Raw genomic sequence first — 21,302 nt, 5'->3', positions numbered from 1 at the left:
CATTTATTGTTTGTAGAATTTTTGATGATGGCTATTCTGAATGGTGTGAGGTGATAGCTCATTGTAGTTTTGATTTGAATTTCTCTAAGGATTAATGATGTTGAGCATCTTTTCATGTGTTTCTTGGCCATCTGTATGTCTTCTTTGGAGAAATGTCTGTTTAGGTCTTTTGCCCATTTTTTGAATGCGCTGTTTGTTTTCCTAATATTGAGCTATATGAGCTACTTATATATTCTGGAGATTAATCCTTTGTCAGTTGTTTCATTTGCAATTATTTTCTCCCTTTCTGAGGGTTATCTTTTAATCGTGTTTATTGTTTCCTTTGCTGTGCAAAAGCTTTTAAGTTTAATTAGGTCTATTAGGTTTTTTTTTGTTTTTATTTTCATTACTCTAGGAGGTGGGTCACAGAGGATCTTGCTGTGATTTATATCAAGGAGCATGCTGCCTATGTTTTCTTCTAAGCTTTATAGTTTCTGACCTGATATTTAAGTCTTTAATCCATTTTGAGTTTATTTTTGTGTATGGTGTTAGGAAGTGTTCTAGTTTCATTCTTTTGTAGCTGTCCTGTTTCCCCAGCACTACCTATTGAAGAGGCTGTCTTTTCTCCGTTGTATATTGTTGCCTCTTTTGTCAAAGATAAGGTACCCATAGGTGTGTGTAAGCTTATCTCTGGACTTTCTATCTTGTTCCATTGGTCTATGTTTCTGTTTTTGTGCCAGTACCATACTGTCTTGATGACTGTAGATCTGTAGTATAGTCTGAAGTCAGGAATGTTGATTCCTGCAGCTCTGATTTTCTTTGTCAAGATTGCTTTGGCTTTTCAGGGTCTTTTGTGTTTCCATTAAAGTTGTAACTTATTTTGAAAAAAAAAAGTTGCAACTTATTTTGGTTCTATTTCTGTGAAAAATATTATTGGTAGTTTGATAGGGATTACATTGAATCTGTAGATTGCTTTGAGTAGTATAGTCATTTTCACAATATTTCTCCCAATCCAAGAACATGGTATATTTCTCCATCTGTTTGTGTCATATTTGATTTGTTTCATCAGTGTCTCACAGTTTTCTGCATACAGGTCTTTTGTCCCTTTAGGTAGGTTTATTCCTAGGTATTTTATTCTTTTTGTTGCAATGGTGAATGGAATTGTTTCCTTAACATCCCTTTCTGATTTGTCATTGTTAGTGTATAGGAATGCAAGGGATTTCTCTGTATTAATTTTATATCCTACAACTATACCATATTCATTGATTAATTCTGGTAATTTTCTGGTGGAATCTTTATGGTTTTCTATGTTATCATGTCATCTGCAAATAGAGTTTTACTTCTTGTTTTCCAATCTGGATTCCTTTTGTTTCTTTTTCTTTCTTCTCTGATTGCCATGGCTAGGACTTCCAAATCTAGATTGAATAATAGTGGCAAGAGTGGGCACCATTGTCTTGTTCCTAATCTTAGAAGAAATGCTTTCAGTTTTTCGCTATTGAGAATAATGCTTGCTGTGGGTTTGTCGTATATGGCCTTTATTATGTTGAGGTAGGTTCCTTCTGTGCCTACTTTTTGGAGTGTTTTTATCATGAATGGGTATTATATTTTGTCAAAAGCTTTCTCTGCATCTATTTATATGATCGTATGACTTTTATCTTTCAGTTTATTGATATGGTCAATCACATTGATTGATTTGCATATGTTGAAGAATCCTTGCATCCCTGGGATAAATCACCCTTGCTTATGGTGTATGATCCATTAATGTGCTGTTGGATTCTGGTTGCTAAAATTTTGTTGAGGATTTTTGCATCTATATTCATCAATGATATTAGCCTGTAATTTTCTTTTTTGGTGGTATCTTTGTCTGGTTTTGCTCTCAAGGTGATGGTGGCCTCATAGAATGAGTTTGGGAGTTCTCCTTCCTCTGCAATTTTCTGGAAGAATTTGAGCATGATAGGTGTTAGCTCTTCTTTAAACTTTTGGTAGAATTCACCTGTGAAGCCATCTGGCCCTGGGCCTTTGTTTGCTGAAAGATTTTTAAATCACAGTTTCAATGTTGGTGCTTGTGATTGGTCCGTTTGTGATTTCTAATTCTTCCTGTTTCAGTTTTGGAAGGTTGTACTTTTCTAAGAACTTATCCATTTCCAGGTTGTTCATTTTATTGGCATATGGTTGCTCACAGTAGTCTTTTATGATCCTTTGTATTTCTGCGTTCTGTAGTAACTTCTTTTTTGTTTCTAGTTTTATTGATTTGAGTCTTCTCCCTTTTTTCCTTGACGAGTCTGGCTAGTGGGTTGTCAATTTTATATTCTCAAAGAACCAGCTTTTAGTTTTATTGATCTTTGCTATTGTTTCCTTCATGTATTTTTCATTTATATCTTTACGATTTCTGTCCTTCTACTAACTTCAGGGGTTTTTTTTTTTTTTGTTCTTCTTTTTCTATTTGCTTTGGCATAAAGTCTGGTTGTTTATGATGTTTTTCTCATTTCTTGAGGTAGGCTCGTATTGCTATAAACTTCCCTCTTTTGCTGCGTCCCATAGGTTTTGGGTTGTCATGTTTTCATTGTCATTTATTTCTAGGTATTTTTAATTTCCTTTTTGATGCCTTCAGTACCTGTTGGTTATTTAGAAGCAGGTTGTTTAGCTTCCATGTGTTTGTGTTTTTTTTTTTTTTTCCTGTAATTCATATCTAGTCTCATAGCATTGTGGTTCAGAGAAAATGCTTGATACAATTTCAGTTTTCTTAAATTTCCTGATGATTGTGATTGAAGATGTGATCTGTCCTGGAGAGTGTTCCGTGTACACTTGAGAAAAAAGTGTATTCTGCTGTTTTGGAAAGGGAATCTTATTTTTAAATGAATATTGTAAAAAATTCTCCTTTGATATTTTTTTAAAAAAATATTCTGCTTTTAATAGTTTTAAAAAGCAGAGGATTTCTGGGTAATGTGAAAAGGAAGTTCCAATTTATGTTCACATTCAAATTTTCACCTAAAGCCCCTTTTTGGGGTAGTAAGTTACAGACTCTTTGGGGTTTACTCTTCACCTGTCTTTCTCAAGTGCATAGGGAGAAGGCACATACAAATTATTTCTGCACCCTTAGTAGATAGTTGTAAGTGAAAGCACTTTCACAACTGTAATGCCCTACTCCTTAGGAGATAACCTCTGTGCCACTAATGTAAGATCTGGGTTTGCGTTCCATGAATTTCTCTGCAGTGGCTTTCACTCTCACCTGATTCTCCCCATTCTTAGAATAATTTCTGACAAGTGTATCAAACGTACATAGTTGGCTCATTGAAGATACAGCTTTCTAGGCCTCTCCCAGAGCTCTGTACTTAGCAGGTCAGAGCTTACATCTGGCCATCTCCATATTCAGCAACTTCCCTGGGGGATTAGGGTGTACACAATCCATAGGAGTTACCATGAGAAACATTCCTTTATAATCTGTTTGGACTGTCAAGGCCCAGTAATAGAAAACTACCAAAGCTGGGAAGGTGATCTTCAGATGTAACATTGATCTCAGGTGGCCTCGGCCTATAGCAGCTTGAGGCAGGGATTCTGTTCCCAGCCAGAGATTGAGGTCAGGCTACAGCCGTGAGAGAACTGAATCTTAGCCACTAGACCACGAGGGACCAGTGGGACCAAGGCCCTGGCCCATCAGCTGTGTAGAAATGAATTTCCACATAGAGACTGAGACAAGTAAAACAAGTGTTTATTAGGAGGAAAACGTATATGTGAATAGACTCACATGGGTGGGCTCAGAGAGACAGTTGCACCCTCGTGGTGGTTGAAGTCACTTTCATGGAGCATTTCTTCTGGGTTTCCCTTTGCCAGTCATCTTGCTTTGTCTGGTTCTGAGTCCGTGTTTGGTTTATCTCAGGATCCTCCCATGTGTGCATGTGTATCTCTTAGCCAAGATGGATTCTAGTGAAGAGGCCTATGGGTAGGTTGACATCACTTACTATGAGCTTGAGACAGGAGATACATGGGTCCAGACTGAAGAGTTTCTCCCCTGTGGACAGAAATTCTATAATAGAAGAAACTCCATAAAAACTGGATGATGGAGGAGGCTGGGCCTTGCCCAGATAAGAAATAAAAGACCATATATTCCTCATTCTTGAAGTCAAGGATACCTTTCTGACTACACAGGCACAGGAAGGCTCAATGGAGGTCAAAAGGAAGGGGGCAACACCTCAATTTCTGGCTGGGAACCAAAGCCCTGCTTCAAGGCACTGTGGACTGAGGCTACCCAAAATCACCGTGATGCTACCTCTTCTATCTCTTATCTGGACAGGGCCCAGCCTGCTCCATCATCCAGCTTTTATGGAGTTTCTGCTATTACTATTATGGAGTTTCTGTCCACAGGGAGAAACTTCAGCCTGGGGCCCATGTATGTCCTGCCTCAACATGATAAAGAAACTTCACTCCAGTTCCTGTCCTCTGGTATTCCAGAGAGGCAGAATTGTACTTGACATGTGTGTTGGAGACCCTCATTAAATGTTTACACTAATATAGTGGTTTTCAGGTTTTGTTCTGTGTAGCATCCACACAGCCTGAATTCACCCAGCCCACATCCCATATGAGCAATACCATTTTGTTTTAGGTATTGGTATTCCAAGTAAAAGTGTTCCAGTGTTGAAAGAGGTCAAGGGCTTAAAACAAAGAGAAGCTCATTTGGTTAAATATATTCAGATGATTAAGGGTTTACTGTTATTTCACCACCTCAAGTAGAAATCATTTAAAAATTTTTGTCATTTCAATTTATAATTTAATGCATTGTTAACACAACTAATCTCTTCTCCATAGGTTATGGTATATACATATTATGCTTTGTAATGATATAACCTGTTTATTTTCTCTTTCCCTATGCTTCCTGGATTTCTCCTATCCTACTTGTTTCTCGTGCTTGTTTTATCTGTCAAGCTTATTGACTTCAGTAACTCAGTGAAGGTACAGAACTAGTTATATGTTTTCTAGCATTATTATATTGATGATTTCAATAAATTGTAAAGTCATGACAAAATCCAGTTCATCCATATTCAAGGCAGACATAAGGCCAGATAGGTGGACTTTTCTGGGAAAAGGAACTGTTAAATAAGAAGATAGAGATTTGTGTCACATTCTTACAAAATCCAATGCAAATATCCTTCCACACATGGGACAATAGGATACATTCATTCTTTGTAAATGTGATCTCACTGACATTTGCAATTCATTTTTAGGATTCCAAAGCCTATTTTCATCTTCTCAATCAAATCGCACCAAAAGGACAAAAGGAAGGTGAACCACGGATAGATATTAACATGTCGGGTTTCAATGTAAGTATAGATGTTCTTGTGAATTCTACAAGCTTACAAAATTGTCAATTTCTTATAGATAACAAGAATGCTTATAATTGCATGTTGTGATGTTGGCAGTTTTAAGTATTATCTTAAATTTTATTACTGTAGATGTAATTTATAGACAGAAAGACCAGCTTTGATTTATATTAATAGTTTATTGGTGAGTTCTGTAGTTATGGTGTTGTTGGTTTTTATGGATGGCATAAAATATTCAGAGTAAGTGTGGGGAAATAAGCACTAGAGGCTAACCTTTTCTGAGTGTTTGGATTATAATCACAATGATAGATTTAATGAAAACATATTCTTATGTTGAGAGTAATGTGAATGTGTTTACAAACTCCTGATCTCTCAAATCCAATTTGGTGAATTACTGTCACAGACCATGTTCCCTTGTTACATCACTTATTTGCTCAATGACCTTGGACAAGTTCCTTTGTTCATACATGAAGTAACAAGTTGGCCTAGACTATTGAGTCTCAACTTTCTAGGATCCTGTTGTTCTTTGTATTCATTAGATATGGAATGGATTCTACTGATTTTTAAAAAATGCACATTTCTAGCATATTTCATATCCACTTCAGGATTGAGTGGATTACACTTGCTAAACATTTTATGCAGCCCTTATCAGAACTGAATTTGTCACTGACTTGTAGTACTTACATTTCTGTCTGTTTTTAAATCTGAAATTCTTCAGTTCAGGTCCCTCTTGGCACAAATGAGGGGCCCTCCTGTGCATGAAGGAAGCTATCTGGGATGGCTAGCCAGGTGATCTTATGCCTGGGTAGATAACACCAGTGTACTGATTCTGATTATGATACAGCTCTTCTCTAGTCACTTCTCCCTGGTTGATCTTAAAGCACTCCCTTCGCTGTCTCTGTCCTCCTCAGAATCCTTTAAGGATTCCCCGTTGACTTAAGAGTTCAATCTGAAATGTTCTGCTGTGCACGTGAAGCCCTGCTACACCATCTTGCTCCATTTCTTCTAGCCAGGGCAATTTCCTACTGCTCTGTCCACACATTCATTTTACTGTTGAGCCTTTCATCATGCTTTTCCTTTGTTTTTCAGTGTCCTTTATCTTTGTCAGTCTTATACCTTCTTTAGGGATATGTATCTCCATCATAACATCCAGTTTCCTCATGATCCTTTGTGATTCCTCTCTGCCTCCATACTCCACCATCCCAGGCAACCACTGATTTGCTTTCTTTCAATGTAGTTTGAATTTTTGAGAATTTTATGGAATCATATAATAGGTGCCCTTTTTTTAATCAAGCTTCTTTCAGCGTTATTATTTTGAGATTCATCTGTGTTGTTACATAAATCAGAAATTCATTCCTTTTTATTGCTGAATAATATTTCAGTGAATGGATATGCTATAATTTGTTATCCATTCACCCCAATGAACATTTGGATTGTTTCAAGTTTGAGGCTATTACAAATACAGCTGCTCTGAACATTCATATACAAGTCTTTGTGTGAGTTTATGCATTCATTTATCTTTGGTAAATACCTAGGAGTAGAATGGCTGGGTAATGGTATATGTGCGTTTAACTTTTCTAAGCAGCCGCCAAGTTGTTTTCCAAAATGGTTGTACCATTGCACATTGCTACCAGTAGCACATGAAAGTTCCAGTTCATCCACATGCTCACTGACACTTTAATGTGGTTAGTTTAAACATTAAGAATTTTGGCAGTGGTAGAGGTGTCTCATTGTGATTTTAATTTGCATTTCCCTAATGGCTAATGATGTTGAACATCTTTTCATGTAGTTATTTGCTGTCTATACATCTTTGTTTAAACACTTTACCCATTTTAATTGCATTGTTTGTTTTCTTATCAAGTTTTGAGTGTTTTATATATTTTGGATATAAGTCCTTGATTGGATATGTGATTTGCAGATACTTAGTCCCAGTGGTTTTCCAAGAACAGGCATTGTTTAATTTGAACAAAGTCAGATTTAGTCATTTTTTTTCTTTGACAAATCATGCTTTTGATGTTGTATCTAAGAAATTTTAGCCTAACACAAGGTCACAAACATTTCTTATGTCTCCTCTTAGAGGGTTTATAGTTGGGGTTTTATATCTAGTTTTTTATTTATAGTTTTGGGTTTATACATTTACATGTGTGTGTGTATTGAAGGTTAATTTTGAATATGATGTGAGGTATGGGCTGAAGTTCTTTTTGGCATATATATATATATTTATTTGATTGTCTTTTGTTTCATTATTCTGTATCTTAATTTTTTAAAATTGTTGCTATTTCAACGTTTCCTTCTACTCCAATATCATCAATGCTTTTTGTTTAAGAATGCCGAGATGATAAAAAATATGAGATTTAAAAATAAAGATAGTAAATAGCATGAACCAGAAGTATTAAAGTAACAGAAAATAGAATAGGCTCTATGAGATGAACTCACTAGGCTCATGGAGAATCCCAAAGGCTGAATCCCAGTCAACTGCTCATCTGCTGGTGGTTACTGATTGCTCTGCAATGGTAACAGTGAAGGGTAACACAGTAAATACCCATTCTTCTGGAGACCTAGATGATCGAGGCCCCTCACTGGAGATGAAAAAAGTAAAGATAGCATCACCCATTAAAGACAGAGTTAAGACTCAAATTATAGAATCTGAACTGTGTTGGTTTGTAAGTAACATTCCTCAAATTTCCTTTATCTCTTATTTCCCCCTTATTATAAAAATCCCTTCTTACCTGACACTCTTTTCCAGAAGACATACATTTACCCTGGGGCATACTGGGGTGGCCACATCTATAGTAACTGCCAAGAGAAGTCTAGAGGGGGCAGATCACTGGAAACGAATAATCCAAAAGCAATTGTTCCTCCTGCAGCTCCAGTTTTTTTTTACTTTTATTGTTGGGAGGTGGGGATGGTGAGCACTTGGGAAACTATCTTTAATTTGGTATGAAATTATCAGATCTGTAACTTATACTCCTCACCAAACTGTATGTTAGTCAAGAAATCAGCATGCATCTTTCCAAAAGGAAAGAAGTTGGGGTTGAGGGGGTGGGGGGGACAAAACAGAGAAGAAGTTAGGAGTCCTAGGAATTAGCTGAAAGTAAGTATTTTACACAGAAATAGACAACTTTGCTTCCTGGATGGAAAAGTAAAATCAAAAAATAGTTTAAGAGAAAGATGATAATTTGAAATATGTAATTTAAACCTCAAAATTATTGGAGCCTGGTATCCTTGATTATTATTGTAAAAAATTTCTTCATAATTCCTTCATCTTTTTCAGCCTTACACCCTCTTTAGGGCCTAAATTTAAAATCTGAACAAGTTTCACTTTTTTTCTTAATGAATTTTGGCATGAGAGAAGTAATTTCAGTTGAGTGAAATGTATCCTGTCCTTAGATTCGTGATCTGGTGCCATCTAGGGTATTTTCAAGGTACTGCATATCCAGCACAGGCAACTTTTTTTTTTTTTTTTTGCATTCAAAACAGTAATATAAGTACCATGTGTTGGCTAAGAAAAAATAGAATTGTATACCCAGCTTATCATTGTAGGGCAAAGTTTCTATATTTTTAGTATGGCCTTTTTTAAAAAAAAGTCTTATTTTACTTCAACAGGAAACAGATGATTTGAAGAGGGCTGAGAGTATGCTTCAACAAGCAGACAAATTAGGTTGCAGAAAGTTTGTTACCCCAGCTGATGTTGTCAGTGGGAACCCCAAACTGAACTTAGCCTTTGTGGCTAACCTGTTTAATAAATACCCAGCACTCACTAAGCCAGAGAACCAAGATATTGATTGGACTCTATTAGAAGGTAATAGAGTATACAGGTTTAGTATACAGGTTTCTTAAATTATATTTGGGGCTACACAGTAGAAATACATAGGCCACGATGATTTCATAATCTTGATTTAATAAGTTTCCTTATCTACTTTCCTTTAGCAACTGTCTACTATAAGTAGTCCCAAGGGCTGAGTAAAAAGTGGCAACTGATAGAAAGGGATGATACAAGGGAACTTTTATTTTAATTTACTTATTTTTGGCTGCTCTGGGTCTTTGTTGCTGCGTGTCGGCTTTCTCTAGTTGCTGCACCCGGGGGCTACTCTTTGTTTTGGTGCTCAGACTTCTCATTGGGGTGGCTTCTCTTGTTGAGGAGCGTAGGTTCAGTAGTTGGGCTTCGTTGCCCCATGGCATAGGGGATCTTCCTGAACCAGGGATCGAACCTGTGTCCCCTGCTTTGGCAGGAGGACTTTTATCCACTGTACCACCAAGGAAGTCTGGGAACTTTTAAAGTAAGCTAGCCTAGGATCACTTAGTATAAGGCCACTTAGTAAACCAATGTTTTATTTTAATATTTTGTATTTAGGTCACTTATTTTTAAACCTCCCTCCAAAAAAATGCACGTGTGCATAAAATTTGACCTATGTAAATCTGCAGTATTTGATTCATTCTTGCATAGTCAGACTAACTGAAACTGCTCTCATTTCCTTTCACCTTTAACCTACTCAAAAAATAATAATAATGCATGTAAATATTCATTTAATTTGGGAAAGGCAGAGTATACCTTTGCCAGATTATATATGCATGAAGTATAGTACTTAAAAATTAACAAATGTAATTAGTAGCTCATTGCATATCCACTAGCATTATTATGAAATCAGATGGTAAAGAATCTGCCTGCAGTGCAGGAGACCTGGGATCAATCCCTGGGTTGGGAAGATCCCCTGGAGAAGGGAATGGCTGCCCACTCCAGTGTTCTTGCCTAAGAAATCCGTGGACAGAGGATTCTGGAAGGCTACAGTCCATGGGATCACAAAGAGCTGGACACAACTTAGCGACTAATACTTCAAACTCTCAATTAGCAGCTCATTGCATATATACTAGGATTACTGTAAAATCTTTAAATTTTATGCTTTTGAAGTTTCAAATAATTTGTTGCTCTAATATAGGCACGTAAAAAAAAGTACATATATGTAACTTAGTATCAGTATTTTTAAATGGGTAGAGAGAAGATGTAAATTAATGTGAGTATAGAGGTTTGTATGACCATGGTAAATTTTTCTAATAAAAACTAAACCAATAATATCAGTTACTTTAGAAGTATGGGGATTTGGGGAGATACTGGAGAAGGATGAGATAGGGAAGAGAGTATAAAAAGTTCATATACCTCTTAGCTGGTTATAATAAGGTTATATTTTTACTTTTAAAAGAAAGTCATCCAATTTAAAAAACAAGAGAGTATGTATTTAGAGAGACTGCTTAGAGATTCATATTGGAGAAAACCTTTAGATCTGAAAAAAAAATAATCATCTAATTGTGGGTTGATGTTATATGCACATATGCAAGGTGTTTAATGATTATATAAACACTGTGAATATTTTTAATAGGAGAAACTCGCGAAGAAAGAACCTTTCGTAACTGGATGAACTCTCTTGGTGTTAATCCCCATGTAAACCATCTCTATGCGTAAGCCTTCCAATGCTCTTGTAAAGTTTTGAACATCATGAATGGATGCTGCATAAATAATTATAGCTCTAAACCTTTTCTAAATGTTAGTTTGTAGCCATTACTTTATTGGAAAATGTGGTGACTTCCGTTATCATTTCCCAAATACACAAAAGCCCAGATTATTTCTTTACATGGTCATTAAGTGAAAAAATGTATAAATATCTTTCTAACACCCTAGGGAACAGAGACTTTATATTTTGAAACGGAGACCAGAGAGCACATTAAGTAGACCATCCATGATGCCTTGAGGTCTTTGTGTTCACTGTTCTCTCAGCCTGGAATGTTCTTTTCCACATCAAATGCTTTATTCCCTTGCTATATTCAAGCCGCTGATTCAGATCCTAACCACCACCTACCACTCCCTAACTCCTAACCTCTTTCTTTTTGTTTTTCATAGCAATTAAATACATTCCCCTAACCCATTTATCCATATACTTGTTTATTCTCTTTCTTTCTCTGACTCTAAAGGCCTGGAATTTTTCTCCTATGAGCCCAGCTTCTAGAACAGTTCTTTGCAAACAATAAGCTCTCAATAACTATTTTTAAGTGAATTGGATGGTGTTAGCTCCATTTTTAGCACAGATTAATAAAATACATGAGTCTTTTGACAGTGTAGTGTCCTTGTTTTTAAGGAAACAGGCTCTGCTCTCTGAAAACACTGATCAAACTCTTTTTAAATCATCAGTGACCTGCAAGATGCCCTGGTAATCTTACAGCTATATGAACGAATTAAAGTTCCTGTTGACTGGAGTAAGGTGAATAAACCTCCATACCCGAAACTTGGAGCCAACATGAAAAAGGTAGCTAATTAAGTTGCTGCACATATTTGTTACGGACTGTTTTTATTCTCAATTTGTTTCTTTTGTTTGGGAAACTCTTTGACTCTGAGCTTCTTGAGGACAGAAACTGTGTCTTACTTTGTGCGCACCTGCATATAAAGATTAAACAAGTGAAAATCTTTAATCATTTGCTTTTGTTTGTTTGCAGCTAGAAAACTGCAACTATGCTGTTGAATTAGGGAAGCATCCTGCCAAATTCTCCCTGGTTGGCATTGGAGGGCAAGACCTGAATGATGGAAATCAAACCCTGACTTTAGCTTTGGTCTGGCAGCTGATGAGAAGGTATAGTATACAATTTTAACTGCTCAAGTTCACTATCATACAGGTCTGTGATCTAGTCTTTACTATTTCTAAGGAAACGTATCAATGACTACACCTTTGAAATTTTTATGTTTAGACTCCGAAGTGAGTTTAAGTAATGAGTATATGTTGGATGGTCAATGGGAAATGCCTTCTCGATAGTGAGGCAACAGAATTGTGAATATTTCCCTTTTTTATAATCTGCCTGACACAGACCTGAGCCTCATTTAGAGTTGGTGAATAAAAACAGCAAAAATTATGAACATGTATACATTTGAGAAAGAAGATCTCTTAACTGTAATGCTAAAAAGCAATTCATTATAACTGGGTACCAGCCAAAGCACAGCTTACTTTAAGTCGTTACCAGGGGTTGGCCTAGTACACAGTGAGCCTGCAGTAAGTAGACTGGTGGACTTACTCAGTAGAGCGCTGAAAATCTTCCCACCAGCAGTGCAAAAGGCAGCTCAATGGCAAGCCACTACTGCCTGAAATTTTTTTTTTCATATAGTGTGAATGTCTTCTCGTGAAATCTTTCCTTTAATCTCTCAAACCTAAGGAAAAGAAATGAAAGATAAAGCATTCTAATAATTGTATTTTTTTTCTAATAAACTAGGACAGAAACTGTTCTGCTGCTTTTTTAAAATTAATTTCTATTGGTGTTTAGTTGCTTTACAATGTTGTGTTAGTTTCTGCTATACAGCAAAGTGAATCAGCTATATGTTTAAATATATCCCGTCTTTTTCAGCACAGAGCATTGAGTCGAGTTCCCTATCCTATGCAGTAGCTTCTCATTAGTTACCTATTTCTTCTGCTGCTTCATTTAGATATACCCTCAATGTCCTGGAAGATCTCGGTGATGGTCAGAAAGCTAATGACGACATCATTGTAAGCTGGGTGAACAGAACATTGAATGAAGCTGGAAAATCAACCTCCATTCAGAGTTTTAAGGTAAGAATTCCATGTTTGACTATTAAACGTTATGTTTGCTATAAAAAGTATCTATAGTTTGGAAAGCTAGCCTTTGGATTCTTTGTGAGTGAGATCATTGTGGGGCTAACGACATGATTCTTTTCTAATTCACTAGACTTTGTTTTTGACAGCGTTATATAAGTGATCATGCATTAATTTGTACACATGGAAATTCTCAAATGTATTGTCCTTTTACTCTAGGATAAGACGATCAGCTCTAGTTTGGCAGTTGTGGATTTAATTGACGCCATCCTGCCAGGCTGTATAAACTATGACCTTGTTAAGAGTGGCACTCTGACAGAAGATGACAAGCACAATAATGCCAAGTAAGGGATGCTGCCTAATATCCTCATAAGGGCATAGACATTGTAGGCAGGCAGATCTGCATTATCATTCAGGTTCTGCCACTCAAGAATGGTGTCAGCTGGGGGAAGCATCTTCTAGCCTCAGATTCCTCATCCATAAAATGGGAGCAATAATACTTACCTTGGAGATTTTGAAATGAGTAAAATACGTTAAGAGCCTAACATTGCTGCACCTGACCTAATAGGTAGGTGCTCAGTCAGCCATTGGTTTGTAGGTTATAGAAATAATGTATGTGTTAAAGCAACTTAGCTGCAAACTTAGAACAGAAGAAAAATGGGCTAAGGATAACCATGCCTTTGATAGGGTTTTCTTTTGTTGCACTCTTTTCAAACGTTTTTAAAACTTACTGTGCATAGCCCACCTTACTACATACACTGAGTTTATCTTGGTCCCTTAAGTGGGCAGGATGCTAAACCCTCAGCTGAAACCGTGCCTTGAAAGTTCCCTGCATTTTGACAACATGCAGAAGGTCCTTCCCACCTGCCTCTTCCCTTCTTCTCCAAAGATCTAGACTGTGATCTGGTTTCATGGGCAACCCATGAAAGCTCTCCTAGTATACACTGAAAATCAGCTCCCAACAGGGCTTCACAAGATAGCTAAGAAGCATTACTGTAAAACTTCATTTTGGCATCACATACTGCATCACATCATTTCTTCCCTCCTTGAAAAAAATATTTGCAGCATAATATGATAAAGATTTATAGAGAACTCCTCAAAGTTCTTTTTCCAGAAACTTGATCATATTTAAAGATTCCTGTTATAGAACACCTAGAAATGCCTTGTGTATTAATTGAGGGGTGCTCCTGCAAATTTCCTCGGCTGGACATGTCAGTTCTTAACTCCTTTCCTTTTTCTACCCTTTTCATTCCTTGCTTCAGCCACACTGGCATGTACCATACAGACTGTCTCTCCTCCCTTGGATATTTCGAAGTATTCACTGCATCTATGAAATTGTATTTTGCATCTGGCACAGTTTTCCATTCTGTGTCTCTAAGATCTCGTGATAGCCACTGTTATCTTATTACATGCTCAATGAGAATATCAATATCTGAGAAATTATATATACATATTTTCAACATCTGGGTATATATACATATATGTATATACACACACACACACATATTCTAGAAAAGTGTTTTTTCGTATCAGTGCTCCTAAATTGTTCTCATTTTACATTGTAGAAAAGGAGTGAATAAATATCATCAGCCCCAAATAGTAGAGCTTAAAAATCTGGTATCACTTATGAGTGACCTCAAAAAATAAAAGAGAAGACAATGAAAAATAAAGTCATTCTGATCTGAACTCTCACTGTAGAAGTTTTGCATCCTAGACAGTTGAGTATATAAGAGGAAATAGATGCCTCATGTCAGTGCCCATGACTGACCAGAATTGCACTTCAATTTTTGTTTCCTCCAAAAAATAGGTACGCAGTGTCGATGGCTAGAAGACTTGGAACCAGGGTGTACGCTCTCCCAGAAGACCTTGTGGAAGTAAAGCCCAAGATGGTCATGACTGTGTTTGCATGCTTGATGGGCAGGGGTATGAAGAGAGTGTAAAATAACCAATTTGAATAAAAAACAACCTTGCTCCCAGGTGCATGATTAGCAGTACAGCAATTTCTGGCCGAAGTGCTCATGGCTTAAGAAACTATTGGTTATTGAAAGGACTTTTTAGTTTTCACAAGACTAAGCTCATCATGGGAGCCCTCAGGTGAAAGAGTTTTAGTAGCAACAACTCCTCTTTCCCATAGTCAAGGTGGATTTGTCAGGCCCACCTGAAATGTGCCCGTAGTCAAATCATTTACTCGCTCCTCATAGATCGCTGCCCTTGACATTTTCCATTGCTGTACGTATTTCTATGTATCTGTTTTCCTCTTAGAATGTCCACCTCGTGGGACTTGCTTAGATGATTGAATATGAATATTATTGATATTAGGCAATAATTTGCTTTCCATCCAGTATGCTAGTTCTTATTCAAGAACTGTGGTCAGAGGGTATTTGTATATGAGTATCCTTTGCTTATCTTTCTAGTACTGAAAATTGACAGAAGTAACTGGCTGTGCAGAATGTAATAGAAGCTTTTCATATTCTTTTATTCTTAAAATCAGTATCTTTTTACAGTATTCTGTCTACATGATCCTTTTTTGTACATTTAAGAATATTTTGATTACGTTAAATAAGACTGCTGATTTTGCTACTTTTTTAAGGGGTCTTCAAGTAAGTAAAAAACATAGAGGGAAATGTACCTTGAATTTCCATCTTCCCTCCCACACTAAAGCTGTAAACACTTGACATATTTTGTCCTGAAACATTGGTTCAATATATGCTTATTTGTTTTAAAACATGTACCATCAAACTCTCTCTTTAGATTTAAAATGCTGTTGAATATGACACTTTTGAGGAGAGAGTGGGCTCAGAATTTAGGAAGGATATGGTAGGCCAAGTATGCTAAGTGTATATTAAATTTTCTAATTTTACACCTAAGATAAGGAGATGTGGTCACTAAAAAATAAACATATATGTAGGACTTAATGTACTCTAATGTACTCTTGCTTTGTCAAGCTGTTTGCTATAGTTTTTAAGATCATAATGTTACTCTAACTCTAATGTAATCTGGTAGCGATTATTAGTTCAAATAAAGGCATTTACATAATTAGTCTCTTCGTGCCTCTGTCCCTTCTTAGTATGCCTATAATGTTTGCCAGTTTTTTTTCTCCAATATTCTAACTCATTTTCTGGTGTACTTTATAATATGATGTTTGTTAAATTTATGCTTTTGGAGCTGAATTACACAGATGGACAGATTAAGGTTATAATCCTCAATGAGGTAAGATGGTTTTCTCCAACTTACCAAAATTTCTTAGTCCATTTTCTCCCTTTTTCTTTCTTTTCATGTCATTCAATCTTTTCAGTGTTCAGTAATGACACGATATGTGTTTGCATGCGTGCTAAGTCACTTCAGTCTTGTTGGACTCTTTGTGACCCTATGGACTGTATCCCGCCAGGCTCCTCTGTCCATGGGATTCTCCAGGCAAGAATACTGGAGTGGGTTGTCATTCCCTTCTCCAGGGGATCTTTCCAACACAGGGCTAGAACCTGCATCTCCTGCAACTCCTGCATTGCAGGCGATTCTTTACTGCTGAGCCACCAGGGACGCCTGTTCTATGGTATACAGAAGGTCAAAACAATGGGGATCCAAACAACCAGGGAGGAGAGGTGGCTTATGACAGGTTTTCTTAGCCTCATCACTATTGACATTTTGGGCTGGATAATTCTTTGTTGGAGGTGGGAGGGAGCTGTCCTGTGCATTATTGCAGAGCATTTAGCTGTGTCCCTGGCCTCTATCCACTAGATGTCAGTAGCATACCCCCAGTGTGTAGACCAAATATGTCTCCAGAACCAGTCAAATGTTCCAAGGTGGGGGCAAAATCATCTCTAGTTGACAAAATGTTGTTTATGGTACCGTTTTAACGTTTTGTGTGAATCAGTAATATGAAATGCAATCCTTTAAGGAACTACATGGTGATACTATAAAATAGTTTTTATTTACAGCCTAAGAATAAGAAAGACCTTTCTTAATATGATATAAACCCCAGAGCTATAAAAGAAAGATAAATGTGACAATTCTACTTTTGCAATAAATGAGTAAGCAAAGTCACAATATAGATGACTGAGAAAAAATGTTTGGTCCCATTGTCTTAGTCCATTCAGGCTGCTGTAACAAAGTATCATAGACTGCGTGATTTATAAATACCAAATTTATTTCTCACAGTTAGGCAGTCTGGAAGTCCCAGATCAAGGCACTGGAAGGTTTGCTGTGTGGTGAGAGCACACCTCCTAGTTCACAGATGGCTGTCTTTTAGCTGTAACCTCACATTGTGATAGGGACAAGGAGCTCTGGAGTCTCTTTAATAAGGGCACTAACCCCACTCATGACTTCACCTTTATAACTTAATGTCCCACCTCCTAATACCGTCACACTGGGAGATTGTGTTTCAACATGCAAATTTTGGAGGAGCCTGAAACATTTAGTCTATAGTACCCGTATGATGGATTTTCTTAATATAAGGATAAAAGACCAGTCTCTGCAAATATATACCAGGGTAACTGATAAGACAGGACAGTTATCCCTTATGACCTGTCTTCTACTTTGTATTTCCCATGCTTATCTACATATGTTTCCTTCCAGGTACAAAAGTTCTCTGTAAGTAATGCCTTGAAGTGGCTTTGAAGCAAGATATTAATAAAAAAGACTTATTCCATCTTGCCCTTTATTCAAAACAGGAGCTAGTTTCTTGGGTGGTTCACTGTACAGAGCCCACCATCTGTAGGAATGCACCTTTGGTTACTTAAGTGTTCACATGAGACAGTTGGCCTGAACACACCATTCTTCTTTCCTCCAAATAAAGGGCTAAAATCACTAATATATTAAGAAATCTAACAAATCTGTAAAAGAGAAAGTTCCATTAGAAAAATGGGCAAAGGAGATCAATATCCAATTCAAAGCCTATAATTAAACAAAGAACATTAAAAGGGAATGCTGATTCTCAAAAAGTAACGAGGGTTATGTAGTTTCAACCAACAAAGAGCTGCCTTTTTTAGTAGACTTTATTTTTAGAGCAATTTTAGGTTCACAGCAAAATTGAGTAAAATGTACAAAGATTTTCCACATACCTCCAGCCCACACACATGCATGAGCCTCCCTCACTAACAACATCCCCCACCAGAGTGGTACATTTGTTATAGTTGATGAACCTACATGGACACATCCATAATCACCTAAAGTCCATAGTTTACCTTGGATATTCTGTGGATTTTGACAAACGTGTAATGACATGAATCTACCTTTATAGTATAATATATAGGATTTTCACTGCCCTAGAATCTTCTGTTCTCTGCCTTGCCATCCCTCCCTATTCCCTAACCCCTGGAAACCACTGATCTTTTTACGATCTCCATAGTTTTGCCTTTTCCAGAATGTCAGAATCATACAGTATAGCCTTTTCAGATTGTTTTCTTTCACTGAGTAATAGGCATTTAATAGAACTGCCTTTTTTATGAACTGCCTGCCATTGATTTTTTTAAACAGTAATTGATAAATTATTTGATGCTAATGAAGGTATGAGCATACAGGCATTCTCTGACACCACAGATGGAAGAGTGATCAGTTTATAGCTTGTTGAAGGCAAGTTGGTAATTACAGAGAAACCAAAAACTAGCATATCCTTCAACTCTGTGCAGCCAGCAAGTACAGCAGTGTGCCATGATACATCTTGTAATATAATAAAGGGTTGGTGAGATAAATATGGTCCATCTACACAATGCAATAGTTATGTAGTTGTTAAAAAGATGGCTGTGACTCAGAGCACCGGCTTTGAGTGCCCTGCTTCCTGCATAGAACTTGCACTGGTCATCTATTTTACATATGGTAATATACATGTTTCAATGCTATTCTCTCAAATCATCCCACCCTCACCTTCTCCCACTTAGAACAAAAGTCTGTTCTTTATGTGGAATCTAAAAAAAAAGGCGAGGTACAAATATTTACAAACCAGAAGTAGAGTCACGAATGTAGAAAACAATTTTTGGTTACTACAAGGAAAGGAGGGGATAAATTGGGAGATTGGGATTGGCATATACACACTACTATATATAAAATTGACATTTACACACTGCTATATATATAAAATAGATAACTAATGACAACCTACTGTATAGCACAGGGAGCTCTACTCAATACTCTGCACTGACTTGTATGGGCAAAGAATCTAAAAAAGTGGATATATGTATAACATACACTTTGCTGCATAGCAGAAACTAACACAATATTGTAAGTCAACTATTCTCCAATAAAAAGTTTAGAAAAAAGATGGCTGTGACTCTGTAATGACGAGGAAAGATGTCCTGTGTTAATCCCACTTTAGAAAAATAAATGATAGTATATATATAGATAAAGGGACTTCCCTGGTGGCTCAGACGGTAAAGTGTCTGCCTACAATGTTGGAGACCTGGGTTCAGTCCCTGGGTCGGGAAGATCTCCTGGAGAAGGAAATGGCAACCCACTCCAGTATTCTTGCCTGAAAAATCCCATGGACAGTGGAACGTGGTAGGCTACAGTCCATGGGGTCGCAAAGAGTCGGACACGACTGAGCGACTTCACTTTCATATAGATAAAAGTGTTAGAAATTCCATAAATATATTTGTGTAGTTATACTTGGAGGGATGGAGTGTGATTAACAAGGGGTTTTTACTTTTTATATTACATATTTCTATAATATCAGAAGGCTAAGATTAAAATACACTATTACCATACTCAGGCAAATAACACAAATTTTTTTAACCTACAATGAAGTTAAGAGTGTTATAGTGAACATGTATATATTCTTTACCTACATTCCTCAGTTGTTAGCATTTTGACATAGTTGTTTTGTATCTGTGTGTTCCTCTGCTGAACCATTTGAAAGTAAATTGTAGATATTGTGACATTTTACTCTTAAATATTTCATCATAAATCTGAGAATAAGGACATTCTCCACAAGCTGGAATCAAGACTGCCGGGAGAAATATCAATAACCTCAGATATGCAGATGACAACACCCTTATGGCAGAAAGTTAAGAACTAAAGAGCCTTTTAATAAAAGTGAAAGAGGAGAGTGAAAAAGTTGGCTTAAAGCTCAACATTCAGAAAACTAAGATCATGGCATCTGGTCCCATCACTTCATGGCAAATAGATGGGGAAACATTGGCTGACTTTATTTTTCTGGGCTCCAAAATCACTGCAGATGGTGATTGCAGCCGTGAAATTAAAAGACACTTACTCCTTGGAAGGAAAGTTATGACCAACCTAGACAGCATATTAAAAAGCAGAGACATCACTTTGTCAACAAAGGTCCGTCTAGTCGAGGCTATGGTTTTTCCAATAGTCATGTATGGATGTGAGAGTTGGACTATAAAGAAAGCTAAGTGCCAAAGAATTGATGCTTTTGAACTTATGGTGTTGGAGAAGACTCTTGAGAGTCCTTTGGACCGCAAGGAGATCTAACCAGTCCATCCAAAGGGAAATCGGCTCTGGGTGTTGATTGAAAAAGGACTGACGTTGAAGCTGAAGCTCCAGTGCTTTGGCCACCTGATGCGAAGAGCTGACTCATTGGAGAAGACCCTGATGCTGGGAAAGATTGAGGGCAGGAGGAGAAGGGGACGACAGAAGATGAGATGGTTGGATGGCATCACTGACTCAATGGACATGGGTTTGGGTGTACCCAGGGAGTTGGTGATGGACAGGGAGGCCTGGTGTGCTGCGGTTCACGGGGTCGCAAAGAGTTGGGCGCGACTGAGCGACTGAACTGAACTGAACCCACATGCTACAACAACATTGTCATGATATCTCCAAAGTATAACATAGATATGTCTAATACAAAGTCTAAATTCAAAATTTCCAGATGATTCCAAAAATATCTTTAAAAAATTTTTCTTGGCGGATAGTTAATTTTCAATGTTGTATTAGTTTCAGGTGTCCAGCAAAGTGATTCAGTTATACATATATTCCTTCTTTTTATATTCTTTGCTCACACAGGTTATCACAGAATATTGAAGAATAGTATTCCCTGTGCTATCAAGTATGTCCTTCTTGGTTATCTATCTTATGTGTAGTAGTGTGTATGTGTTCATCCCAAGATTCTGATTTATCCATCCCTGCCAGGGTTCTGTTTTGGTAACCATAAGTTTGTTCTCAACATCTGTAAGTCTGTTTGTATTTTGTAAACAAGTTCATTTGTATCTTTTTTTTAAATTAGATTCCACATATGAGTGATATCATATGATATTTGTTTTTCTCTGTCTGGCTTGTGTGATAATCTCTAGGTCCATCCATGTTGCTGCAAATGGCATTAATCCATTGTTTTTTATGGCTGAGTAGTAGTCTATTATATATGTATACCGCATCTTCTTTATCCATTTCTCTGTCAATGGACATTTAGTATAGCATATCTCTCCATTTAGTTAGGTCTTCTTTGTTTATTTAATCAGCATTTAAAATTTTT

General features: G+C 37.0%; 1 protein-coding gene across 2 annotated transcripts in view; it reads left to right on the top strand.

Annotated features, from left to right (window-relative positions):
- Positions 1–15,919, top strand: part of LOC145537116 (plastin-3-like) — a 37,328-nt gene extending 21,409 nt beyond the window's left edge. For both annotated transcript variants that reach the window (XM_081567817.1, XM_081567816.1), the window contains 8 exons: positions 5,199–5,294; positions 8,901–9,096; positions 10,670–10,748; positions 11,476–11,590; positions 11,778–11,911; positions 12,754–12,877; positions 13,100–13,224; positions 14,688–15,919. In XM_081567817.1, the coding sequence (XP_081423943.1) occupies positions 5,199–5,294; positions 8,901–9,096; positions 10,670–10,748; positions 11,476–11,590; positions 11,778–11,911; positions 12,754–12,877; positions 13,100–13,224; positions 14,688–14,820 (1,002 nt within the window). In that variant the 3' untranslated portion in view covers positions 14,821–15,919. The remainder of the gene's footprint in view (positions 1–5,198; positions 5,295–8,900; positions 9,097–10,669; positions 10,749–11,475; positions 11,591–11,777; positions 11,912–12,753; positions 12,878–13,099; positions 13,225–14,687) is intronic.
- Positions 15,920–21,302: the final 5,383 nt, after the last annotated feature.

This window comes from Giraffa tippelskirchi, chromosome X (assembly GCF_054371585.1).
Source record: "Giraffa tippelskirchi isolate mGirTip1 chromosome X, T2T-mGirTip1v1.2.pri, whole genome shotgun sequence".
Lineage (NCBI taxonomy): Eukaryota > Metazoa > Chordata > Mammalia > Artiodactyla > Giraffidae > Giraffa > Giraffa tippelskirchi.
The sequence above is the reverse complement of the archived record's forward strand: the minus strand, read 5'-3'. Positions and strand labels throughout refer to the sequence as shown.